Source organism: Cnephaeus nilssonii, assembly GCF_951640355.1.
Source record: "Cnephaeus nilssonii genome assembly, chromosome: 16".
NCBI lineage: Eukaryota > Metazoa > Chordata > Mammalia > Chiroptera > Vespertilionidae > Cnephaeus > Cnephaeus nilssonii.
Genome location: NC_137087.1, coordinates 41,594,811 through 41,607,535, shown reverse-complemented (window position 1 = coordinate 41,607,535; position 12,725 = coordinate 41,594,811). Strand labels below are relative to the sequence as shown.

Genomic DNA, 12,725 nt, shown 5'->3' with positions numbered 1-12,725 from the left:
TGTTTTAATAAGGAAATGTGGTCTATGTGACTAGCAATTCTAATATGTTATTAGATTTGGGAGGCTGTAAGGATCTGTATCTTCCTATGGTATATGCCTGAAATTAAGAGGCAAATTCAGGTCACATAATAGAGGCTATCTGGTCTCTTTTCTTTCTTTTTTAAATTATTGTTATTTTAAATATATTTTTATTGATTTCAGAGAGAGGAAGGGAGAGGGAGAGATAGGAACATCAGTGATGAGAGAGAATCATTGATCTGGCTGCTTCCTGCACACCCCTTACTCATGTGCCCTGACTGGGAATCGGACCGTGATCTCCTGATTCATGGGTTGACGCTCAACCACTGAGCCACATGTCTTTTCCTTAAACTAAATTACTAAGTATCTAGGTGGGTATGACTTAAACAGCAACAAGTTCAAATTGTCTTCTTTTGTACAGTGACCAGATTAAGGATAAGGTTTTTCAAAAGGCCAATGTGTAGATTAACCCACAGAAAGAGTGAATAACTGTGTGGTTGAGAGGGCATGAGAAACACATGAAAATGATCTAGGCCCACCCCAAGATTCTTCTGTTTCATTTTTTTCAGTGATGCCATCTGCAATTTTGTTATCTGCAATGACTCTTCCCTTCGAGGTCAGCCCATTATCTTCAATCCTGACTTTTTTGTCGAAAAACTCCGTCATGAGAAACCTGAGGTGTTCACTGAGTTGGTGGTCAGCAATATCACAAGGCTCATTGATTTACCTGGAACTGAATTGGCTCAGCTGATGGGAGAAGTGGAACTTAAGTTGCCTGGTGGGGCTGGCCCAGCGACAGGATTCTTCCGGTCTCTAATGTCTGTCAAGCGAAAGGGTAGGAGATGTGTTTGGGAATGGTGCTTTTTGGGCTTCATTCTTGGCATCTGTATGTTCATTGAGGAGTTGCTAATACCATAAAGCAATTCTGGTTGTTTTTTCTTTTTCTTTTTCATTTTCATAAGAAGTAAAACAATAAAAATTATTTTAAAAGTCTAGATAAATTAAAGCCAAATATATGTCAGTCCCTGAGAGGTGACATAATTAGTTTAGGTATTTATCAGGGACACCTTGGTTTTCATTCCCTATTAATACTGTACTAAAATAATGTTTAAAATAAGACAAAGTTCATAGCTAGAGAGTACAGTAAAGGCAGTTGGAGCATTTTTTTTATTGCAGTTGTTAGTTCCCAGATGTTTTAACAGCTCTAAGTGTGCCTGAAAATGCACCAGGAAATGCAATCAAAACAACTCTCTATCAACTCTGCAAGTTTAACATTAGATTGTAGGTTTCTTGAATGGAATGCTTTGAAAAGGCAAATAAAAATATCTATGACTCACCCCAAAACAGCCTTCCCAGAAAATAAATTACAGTGCTGATTAAAAAAATATATATATTTTTAATTTATTTCAAAGAGGAAGGGAGAAGGGTAGAGAGAGATAGAAACATCAATGATGAGAAAGAATCATTGATTGGCTGCCTCCTGCACACCCCACATCGGGGATTGAGCCCATAATTGGGGCTTGTGGCCTGACTGGGAATCGAACTTTGACACTCAACCACTGAGTTACACCAGCTGGGCTACAGTGCTGCTTTTGATAAGATATTAAAGTGGTACTATCTTATTTTATTTTATTTTAAATATATATATATTTTAAATATATTTTATTGATTTTTTACAGAGAGGAAGGGAGAGGGATAGAGAGTTAGAAACATTGATGAGAAGGAAACATCGATCAGCTGCCTCCTGCACACCTCCTACTGGGGATGTGCCCGCAGCCAAGGTACATGCCCTTGACCAGAATCGAACCTGGGACCCTTCAGTCCGCAGGCTGACACTCTACCCACTGAGCCAAACCAGTCAGGGCATATCTTATTTTATTAAATAAGGAAATAAGTTAGCAAAAAGTTTAAACATTATAATCTGACCCTGTATCTACTCTAGTGGATAATCTGTCATGCTTTGACAATTATGGCTCTAAATTCTATTATTTGTGTGTTTTTTTTTTAAATTAAATATCAACATTTTAGGTATTGTTACTTTGTCTTCAAGAAACCTACAATCTAATGTTAAACTTGCAGAGTTGATTGAGAGTTGTTTTGATTGCATTTCCTGGTGCATTTTCAGGTGCACTTCCAGCTCTTAAAATACTTTTTTTCTTTTAAATATATTTTTATTGATTTCAGAGAGGAAGGGAGAGGGAGAGAGATAGAAACATCAATGAGAGAGAATCATTGATCAGCTGCCTCCTGCACACCCCCTACTGGGGATCGAGCCCGCAACCCGGGCATGTGCCCTTGGCCAGAATCGAACCTGGGACCCTTCAGTCACAGGCGGATGCTCTATCCACTGAGTCAAACCAGCAAAGGCCAGCTCTTAAGATTTTTGTTTACTGACCTTGTGAAAGCCTTTGCTGAACTGTGACATCAGATGCTTGAGTGGTTTTCAGTATGCTGATTTTTGTACTATTTGTGGAAAATATAGTCCTGTGTTATTGTTTCTTTTCTTTTTTTTTTTTAGAAAAAGGAGTAGTATTTGGATCCCCACTGACAGAGGAAGGCATTGCTCAGATATACCAGCTAATTGAATATCTACACAAAAGTAAGACTAATTAAAATTTTGTTGTTCTTTGTTAATGAAGAATAGTCTGCTTTCTATTGAGAGCTGACACCCTTGAGTTAGTAGGTGCCAGCTAACCATCTATAAAGACACTAATCAGTGATAATTTCAGGTGGCATGTTTCTAAATATATTCTGTTTTAAATTTCACTTCATATATTGATTTGTTTTTTGTTTTCAAAGATGTATATAAATTAGCTCGTGTCAATCACATTTTCCCCTTGACTCAGAGAGAGTTTTTTCTGGAAAAATACATTGTCCCTAGAGAATCATAACATTTACTCAAGGGAGAATGACTTATCACCAAAGATACCTTTATCTTTAGGATTATATAATTAAAATACATTCTTTACTTAATTCCTATTTTCTTTTTTAGTAGTCATGCTGGTTATGTCATTCCTCTAAGTGCTTGGCACAGCTGAGTGTATGTGAAGTGTGTGGCATTTTATGACCCTTTGATTAATTCAATGCAAACACTGTGCTAGGAGCTAGAGCAGAGGTTAGGCAGCCTACGGGCTTGAGTCATCTACATTCATGTTTTGTTTTTAGTTGGCAAAGGATTAAATTAAAAATAAAATTAGTTATTAGTGTTTTAAAATGGGGAAAGTCTAGGTTTGCAATTTCCTGGGATGATAGGAAGGTCTAGGATCCTTGGGCCCTGTTGCCACTTTGACACAATCAGCTAGAGCACAAGTATGTGCTCTCCAGTTCGATATGGTTCCTGTTCATTCATTTACTGTTGCCTGCCTGGCCCTGTCTCCTCAATTAGGGAGTTATCTATATATATAAAAGCTTAAGCTACCATTACGACTGGTTGACAGACCAGTTGACCAGTCGCTATGATGTGCACTGACAACCAATGCAGGAGCTGCCCCCTGGTGGTCAGTGTGCTCCCAGAGCGGGAGCATTGCTCAGCTGACCTGCATGACCCGGATCCCCACAGGCCACACCGAGGGACCCCACCGGTGCACAAATCTGTGCACTGGGCCTCTAGTATGAAGATAAATATGTACCCAAGCTGAAAACTTGAACTCTCAGGCTTCTTCCAATCAAATCAAAACTATACGTCCCCTCTTTTTTTAATCGCTTGAGATTAGTTTAGAACCTAGTTGGGAGGGAAGCATAGTTTAGTTGGGATGATGTGAAGGTTCCAGGAATCTTAGACTGAAAGGTGATCTGACAGGTTAGAGTTCCAATTCCAGAGGCAACACAGAGACTTTAGATTCATTCTGTGCTGGGAAACTGTTTATCGGAGCAATAAACCTCCACAGATGAACTCGGCCCCTTCAAACAAACTCTCAGATGGCAAAGGAAAGCGGCCTTCAGGGAGATTTGGCTTTTCTTCCAATTTATTTTTTGAGCTCATTTCTATTGTTTAGATTAAATTCAGTCTTCAGATGTGTCTCAAGACATTGAATGACTCCTGAGTGGACCAACTCTTAGTCCAGATCTCCAGGTCCTCAGGGATGCTCAGATTTGTCTCCACAGGGGCTAGTGGGTTCTACATTACTCTGGGGAAAAAAGCAAAAACCTTCTTCAAGGTCTTTGTAAAGAGCCTTTCAAGTGTATAGTAGCCTTTTAGATCACTTATTTTAATCATACTTTCACTTTCTGTCTCCTTTTTGTATGTCCTCTATTTTCTTTCATGCTAAACAGACTTACGAGTGGAAGGTTTGTTTAGAATACCAGGGAATAGTGTCCGGCAGCAGATTTTAAGGGATGCTCTCAATAATGGAACTGATATTGATTTGGAATCAGGGGAGTTTCACTCCAATGACGTTGCTACCTTGCTGAAGATGTTTCTAGGAGAGTTACCTGAGCCCCTGCTGACCCATAAACATTTCCATGCACACCTCAAAATTGCTGGTGAGTATAAGAGGGGAGGAGATGTAAGTGTATTTCTTTCAATTCAGTAAAGTCCTTTGGAATTTTCTATTGTTTGTAATCCATAGCAATACTTATAGAGAAAAAAAGAAAAGAAAGAAAGACAGGAAGGGAGGGAAAAACAAAACAATAAAGCCCCCACTTTTGTTAATATTGGTTAAAACTTCATGGTATTTTTGGACTTCTGGGCACTCATAAGTTTTGGCCAGCTAAGTTTAACTTAATCAAATGTTGTTGTTTTTGTTTGTTTGTTATTTTATAAATTAGTTTCTTTGAACATAAAATTGGGGTTTAATTTTTTTTTTTTTTTATTCTTCAGGGATCCTAGCATAGTGCTTTGAATATTTCAGTTGCTTAATAAATGTATGCTTGCCTTGGCTGGTGTGGCTCAGTTGCTTGGGTGCCTTCTCATGCACCAAAGGGTTGCAGGTTTGATTCTGGTCAGGGCACATGCCTGGGTTATGGGCTCAATCCCTGGAAGGGGGTGTTTGGGAGGCAGCTGGTGAATGTTTCCCTTTCTCATTGATGTTTTTTTTCTCTCTCCCTCTCCCTTCCTCTTTCTGAAATCAATAGAAACATATTTAGAAAAAAACAAACAAAACCTTTATAAATAAATAAATAAACACATGCTTTTCATTTGATTAATTTACATTCATGAGATGGTTATAGGTTTGGTACATTTGCCTTGGTTTGAGGCTTTAGCTAGTATTATTATGCCTCAATTGAGATCATCTCTACTCTTGGAAGTTTTTTTTATTTTTCCCTAGGATTTAAAAAAAATTGAATTTATGGGGCCACATTGGTTAATAAAATTATATAGGTTCCAGGTGTATATTATATTGTGTATTCACCATCCCAAGTAAATTTGTTTTTTAAAAATAATTTTATTTGCTGCCTAAATACTAGTTAATACTTTCACATTGTTCATATTCAAAGTGTTCAAAAGAGTATACAGTGAAAAGACTCTTTCCCACCCTTGTTCCCCAGCACCTGGTTTTTCTTTGCAGAGGCAACCAGTGCTGTGATTGCTAATATATCCTTCCAGAGATATTGTATACACTTACAAATACTTAGATATATCCCTTTTTTCTTTTTTTATGTAATGGTAGGGTATTATATACAATTGTTATTTTTTTTACTTACTATATCTTGGAGAATGTTCCATTTTCAGCTCATAAATAGTTTTCTCATTCTCCTTTATGCCTGAGTGGTAGGGAATTCATTCTTCAGTTGCACAGCTGTAATGCTGCTATAATTTAATGCCCTTGAGCATTTTTCTCTTGCTTCTAATTTTTTTAAAATCCTCACCTGAGAATATATTTTTAATTGATTTTTAGAGAAAGAGGATGAGAGAGAGAGAGAGAAACATTGATGTGATAGAGAAAAATTAGTTGCCTCTCATAGGCATCCCAGCCAGGGATTGAACCTGCCACCTAGGTATGTGCCCTAGTTGGGAATTGAACCCATGACCTTTTGGTGTATGGGATGACACTCCAATCAACTGAGCTATCCAGACAGGGCTAATTTTTATTTTTTTCTTGAATGGAATGCTTCATGAATTTGTGTATTATCCTTCTGTAGGGCCATGCTAATATTCTCTGTATCATTACAGTTTTAGTATATGTGCTGCCAAAGTGAGCACCCTTTCTAATTTTAAGAAAAATAAATAAAAGATTTCTTCTTTTGAATAATTTTTACTACTTAAAAGAAAACTAAGTTTAAATTTCTAATATCGAATAAGATTAGATTTTTTTATTTTTTTACCTTTTAAAAATATATTTTTATTGATTTCAGAGAGGAAGGGAGAGGGAGAGAGAGAGAAACTTCTGTGATAAGTGAGAATCACTGGTTGGTTCCCCCCCCCACCCCACAACCCGGCATGAACCTTGACCGGGAATCAAACCGTGACCTCCTGGTTCATAGGTTGACACCCAACCACTGAGCACACCGGTGGGGCAAGATTAGATTTAAAAAAAAGAAGATTTTTTATTGATTTTTAGAGAGAGATGAAGGAAGGAGAGAGAGAGAAACATTGATGTGAGAGCAAAACATTTGCTGTCTCCTACATGGCCCCCTACCCAGGATCAAGCCTGAAATGCGGGCATGTGCCCTGACCGGGAATCAAACCAGCAACCTTTCAGTGCAATGGGAGAATGCCTAAACAACTGAGCCATACTGGCCAGGGCAGATTAGATTTTTTTAGCACTATCAGTAATAACCCAGATGATAGAAATGAGAAAATATTACTAGAGTATTATATTACTTTGGAGAGAAAATTGTTGGATCTTTGAAAAAGATATGGAAAATATCCATAAGTTTTTTTTATAAGGGTAACATGAAGAATGCTTTTTCTGTTTGTTTTCCCATTGAGTTAACTTAGTACAGTATTTAAAATCCTCCCCTTCACCACCCCATGATTCACTGTTCTTTGAGGTCATATTGAGGTGTGGCACAGTTGTAGCATTTGCTATGCCTTGCTCATAACTGGAAGGGATTTTTGTTTTCAACTTCATATTAACAGGGGATAGTTTCTAGAAATATTACCTTTGTTTCCTAAACCTGGAGTTATTGTAGTTCAACAGCTTAAACAACACATTGTAACCATTTTCAGGTCTATATGAATTATATGCAAATAGTTATCTGTATCTTTTGAAATTCCCATTACCCAGGGTTTTTATTGATAACCTGTGTAGTCCGTTAGGGGAGAAACAATCATTCTGACTCCATGAGGACCTGCCTGGATTATCCTGTTATCAGAGCATAATTCACCCTCATATTTCTTTTAGCAATAAAATATCTGAGTGAGGAAAAGTGGAGGGGGTGGAATTATTAAAGGAATACGTGGACATATTTTTATTTCTCTTGGGTGTATACCTAGGAGTGGAATCACTGGGACATATGGTAACTCTATGTTTAACTTTTTGAGGAACTACCTGTTTTCCAAAGTGGTCGTACCATTTTACATTCTCACCAGCGTGTAAGAAGGGCCCTTTCTCAGCATTCTTGTTAACACTTGTTATTGCCAGTCCTTTTTATTATAGCCATACTAGTGGGTATGAAGTAGTATCTCATTATGGTTTTGATTTACATTTCCCTGATAGCTAATGATACTGAGTGCACAAATGCTTATTAGCCATTTATATATCTTCTCTGGAGGAATATTTATTCAAGTCTTTTGTCCATTTTTGATTGGGCTTTTCTTTTTTATTATTCAGTTGTATTGACATTATTTTATTATATTTTGCTATAATCTCTGGTTATGCCTAATTCTTTTTTTTCTTCTTTCTTTGATTAGAGTTGAGGGGAGGTTAATAGTAGGAACATTTTTTCCCCTCTTGCTTATATTTCCTTCCTACTTGCAATCATCTCTTTTGTCCTCAAGATTTGATGCAGTTTGATGATAAAGGAAACAAGACCGATAGACCAGATAAGGAGCGGCAAATTGAAGCTCTTCAGTTGCTCTTCCTCATTCTCCCTCCACCCAATCGTAACTTGCTGAAGTTATTGCTCGATCTCCTGTACCAGACAGCAAAGAAACAAGACAAGAATAAGATGTCTGCCTATAACCTTGCCCTTATGTTTGCACCCCATGTCCTGTGGCCAAAAAATGTGAGTGTCGAGGGGAAGAGCAAAGACTGCTCGGTATTCTTGGGCTGGGCCTTATCCTGTGACTGGACCTTAGTGAGGTTATCAAGGCTCCAAGGTCTATCCTTCTGTTTAACAAGTTTAGGAGCTTACTTTATTAGTTCATTTAAGAGTCATCAGACCTGCCCTGGCCGGTTTGGCTCAGTGGATAGAGCGGTGGCCCGAGGACTGAAGGGTCCTGGGTTCGATTCTGGTTGGGGGCATGTACCTTGGTTGCAGGCTTAATCCAGCCACGGTTCGGGCCACGGGGGCAACCAATGGTTCTCTTTCTCTGTCTCTCCCCCTTTCTTCCACTCTTTCTAAAAATAAATGGAAAAATATCCTTGGATGAGGATTAATAACAACAAAAAAAGAGTCATCAGACCTGAAGGGGCCAATTTCTTTTAACCTACTTATAAATCAATCTCTGATAAACCTAAATGGCAATGTATTAGTGGGAACTCAGTGGGATTATAGCTACTAAATAAACAAGAATACTCATTTCGGTGGGTCAATCTGAATTCCTTCTTAACGTGAAAGCCATCTTGGGAAACCAAATTGATTCCTGAAGATTACATGGTATAAATTTAGAATAGAGTTGTTTGATCTTACAGGATAATGTCACTAAGCTTTTAGATAAGATGATACATAGAACAATCCTGCCTTATCCTAACTTTTCTATTTCCTGTAGATATTCTCTCCTTGGATAAAGCTGATGTGCTTCTTATCACGGAGAACATGGCTTTCTCAGTGACTTGCATGAGAAATAAATTATCAAAAGTCCTTTGAACTCATTCTTGATCTGGAGGTACATCAGTTCATATTCCTGTCCATTCATATAGGTTTTACTGTATGATGGAATTGGGAGGCAGGATACCTGGGTTGGAAGCTATAAACCAGCTGTGACCTGTATCCCCTTTTTTTTAAAATCCTCATCCAAGGATACTTTCCCCATTGATCTTTAGAGACTGGAAGGGAGGGGGGAGGGCAGAAAGGGAGAGAGAGATAGAGACGGGTGGCGGTGGGGGGGAAGAGAGAGGAACATCGATGTGAGAGAGACATAGCGACTAGTTGCCTCTGGTATGTGCCCCGATGGGGGGCCGGGGATCGAACCTGGAACTGAGGTACGTGCCCTTGACTGGGAATTGAACCTGAGACCCTGCAGTCTGAGGGCCGATGCTCTACCACTGACCAAACCCGACCAGGGCGTGGCCTGTATTCTTTATGTTTTCTATGCTTAGGCTCCTCTTCTGTAAACTGGTCATAATAGTATCTTCCCCACTTATCTGACAAGGCAGTTGGAAAGATAATATAAATAGATGGATATGGTGACTTATAAAATATTTTGGGGATATAAGAAATGAGGAAAGAAAGCTAAAGGGGAGGTTATGTGGCATATTTTACCTAACAGGTAACTAGTGAAAAAAATAATATAAAGTTCCGGTCCTGGAAGGGCCTTTCCTCAGAGAAAGGTTGGTGGGGGTGGGGATGAGGGCGGAAGGATGCTTGGGTGATGAGAAGAAAAGGACACACCAACATTTGTCCATATTAAGGATTTTAGAACCAGCTGAGACTGGAAAAGAAGTCATCTGTGCTTATAAAGAGATTTAAGAGGTCTTGCTAAAAGCAAAAATTAACTAATAAAGATACATGTTGAAGATGAAGGCTTTGGGATAGTAGAGATGCTGAAGTGCATAAAAAAGAGGCAGGAGAGCCTGGCCGGTGTGGCTCAGTGGTTGTATGTTGACTCATGAACCAGGAGATCACAGTTTGATTCCTAGTCAGGGCACATGCCCAGGTTGCAGGCTCGATCCCCAGTAGAGGTTGTGTAGCAGGCAGCCGATCGATGATTCTCTCTCATCATTGATGTTTCTGTCTCTCTCTTCCTCTCTCTGAAATCAATAAAAACATTAAAAAAAAAAGCAGGGTAAACAAGAGAAGAGAATCAATGACAATTTGTATTTTTAAGAAACAGATGTCACATTGGTATCAATTAGTAGTGACAGTTCTCTTTTGTCTCTGGAGAAGCTCCTTTCTCTGAAGGGGCAATGGTGGTTGGTACAGATTCAGTTCTTCTTGACCCTTCTCCCAGACTAGATCTTCTTTAGCAACTCTGCTTGCATGTCTCATTCTCAAGCAGAATTAGGAAATGAAGATTGGTTCCCAAGGATTTCTTGGTTCTTCCTAGATTATGTCATTCTAGTGGAAATCTGCTGAACCAAAAAGCCTTACTTTTTTTTTTCTTTTTTAAAAAATTTCTTTATTGATTAAGGTATCACATATTTGTCCTCATCCCCCCATTCCCATCCCACACCCCTCCCCATGGATGCCCCCACCCCCCTGTTGTCCTTAACCATTGGTTAGGCTCGTATGCATGCACACAAGTCCTTTGGTTGATCTCTCCCCTTTATCCCACCCCTCCCCTACCCTCCCTCTGAGGCCCGACAGTCTGATCCATGCCTCCTTGTTTCTGGGTCTGTTCTTGTTCATCAGTCTATGTTGTTTATCATTTCCCCTAGATGAGTGAGATCATGTGCTACTAGAAATATACTTATAAAAACCGTTAATGAGACAAGCAATAATGGTTATGGTGACAGGCAAATGAATCAGTGTGTAGTGAGTTTCTTTCTGGGCCAACAGTTCTTTTGAGACCCAATTTCAATGTCAAACAGTTCCTTATGTGTACACGTCAGCAATGATATTTCAGTTCTGGATGGTGGACAAATGGTGGTAATGCAGGTCCGACCCTCTCTGGTTTGGTCCTGGGCAACCTGCAGTGACGCACAGCTGCTGACTGCTAGTATGGCAAGGCGACGTAAGCGTCTTCCATCTCTGGACTGCTTCTCTTCTGTCTTCATGGCTGGAGTAGTCCTGTCGATTCCTCTCTGTTGCCAAAAAGCCTTTCCAGAATGAAACATTGTATTAGGGGCACCTTTGTTAGGGACAGAAACTATCATGCCTTTGAAAGAATAAGCTTGTTGGTAAGTAAGTGGAGTATCTGCCTTCTATTTCCCAGTTTGTAACCCCCCCTTTTTTTGTTTCTTTTTCCTGAATAGGTCACTGCAAATGACCTTCAAGAGAATATCACGAAGTTAAACAGTGGGATGGCTTTTATGATTAAACACTCCCAGAAACTTTTTAAGGTAGGTAAGGGATGGGAGTAGGTGGTAAAAGACAAAGAGGATGGAGCAAGGTAGGATCCTTAGCAGGGCTGTTAAGGTGATGATAACCAGTTAAGAAAGGCCCTGGGACTGGAAAGCAGATGATACAGTAGCAAAACCCGGAGGGAACAACCAAGGTGGGGAGGGTAGGAAGGTCCCTGGAGGCTGAGCAGAGCTTTGCCCTTCATGAAAAGCAGCATATGTTGGCCGCTTAGTGTCATCCTCCCTGTTTCCTTCCAGTAGAATTTTGAGGGTCTGACAGCCTTCTTTCATTTTGTACTCGTCCATTTTAGTCTAAACTAGCAGTGTTTCTGCCAAGGTAATTTTCTCAAGAACTTTGTGGGTCTTCTGCGGATTTCAGTGGGATTCACTCCATTGGACAGAAGCCACATCTATAAATCTTTTGAAGATAAAGCCTTCTCTACTTGAGAAGGCTAGGGACATGACCTTTAAGCTTCCTAGAAGGCCCTCTGGTTTGATTGAGAGGCTCTGTGAGGCACACCTTTACTCTCTTGAAAGGGCTGTTTGTGTGACTGGATAGTCTGACCTTTTGATGTTTATAAGGTTTTATAAATAAAGGTTGCAGTCACATCCTTGGCCTTTTCTGATAGTGAATTTCTTGTCATCTGGAAAGGCTGAGAATTTTTAAGACTGCCCAGTTCTGTTTTCTTTTCTTCAAATTTTTTATTGTGGTAAAATACACATGACAAAATTTACCATCTTGACCATGTTCAGTGGCATTAATTTGTTTTTGGTTTTCTAAAACTTAAAAAAAAATTGATCTTTATGGTTGAAAGTATTACAGATGTCCTCTTTGTTTCCACCTTTGGCATTAATTTTTGATAAGAAGTGTCAAACTTGCAGAGACTTTTTATGAGAGTTTATTTGAACCAAAATGAAGACATATGCCAAGGAGCAAAATCTCAAATGCTCCAGAGAATAACTGTTGCAGCTTCTTTTGTATGTTTGAAATTCAGGAGGGAAAGTGAGGAAGATTACACCAAGGTAGGGAAAAAGCAAGGTGGGGATTGGATTACAGGATAGTTAACAAGATTATATGGTTTCTTGAGGGTTAATACTCCTCTCTAGGGGTATTACTTCTGGAATTTCAAAGGTGTGTTAACCTAGATGCACAAGACCCATGGACAGGGCTTGCATAAAAACCTCTCCCTAAAGAAGATATAGGCCTTGGTTGTGACTACTCACCATGACCTGCCCAGTTAGGAGTTTATGATCAGATCACCCTGTGAGTTTGCTTTCATAGAATTCCTTTTTTTCGCCACAAATTACATACATATTGTTGTGCAATGATCACTACCATCCATCTCCAGAACTCTTCATTTTTCAAAATTGAAACTATATACTTGTACTTTACTGTGAAGGATTTTTTTTTTAATCCTCACCCGAGGAATTTTCAAGGGA

The 12,725-nt window shown here is 39.2% G+C and overlaps 1 protein-coding gene across 2 annotated transcripts in view; it reads left to right on the top strand.

Moving 5' to 3' along the window:
* ARHGAP19 (Rho GTPase activating protein 19) overlaps positions 1-12,725 on the top strand; it is a 47,104-nt gene that overhangs the window by 11,251 nt on the left and 23,128 nt on the right. For both annotated transcript variants that reach the window (XM_079793999.1, XM_079794000.1), the window contains exons 2-6: positions 588-853; positions 2,537-2,617; positions 4,291-4,500; positions 7,901-8,127; positions 11,199-11,285. In XM_079793999.1, the coding sequence (XP_079650125.1) occupies positions 588-853; positions 2,537-2,617; positions 4,291-4,500; positions 7,901-8,127; positions 11,199-11,285 (871 nt within the window). The remainder of the gene's footprint in view (positions 1-587; positions 854-2,536; positions 2,618-4,290; positions 4,501-7,900; positions 8,128-11,198; positions 11,286-12,725) is intronic.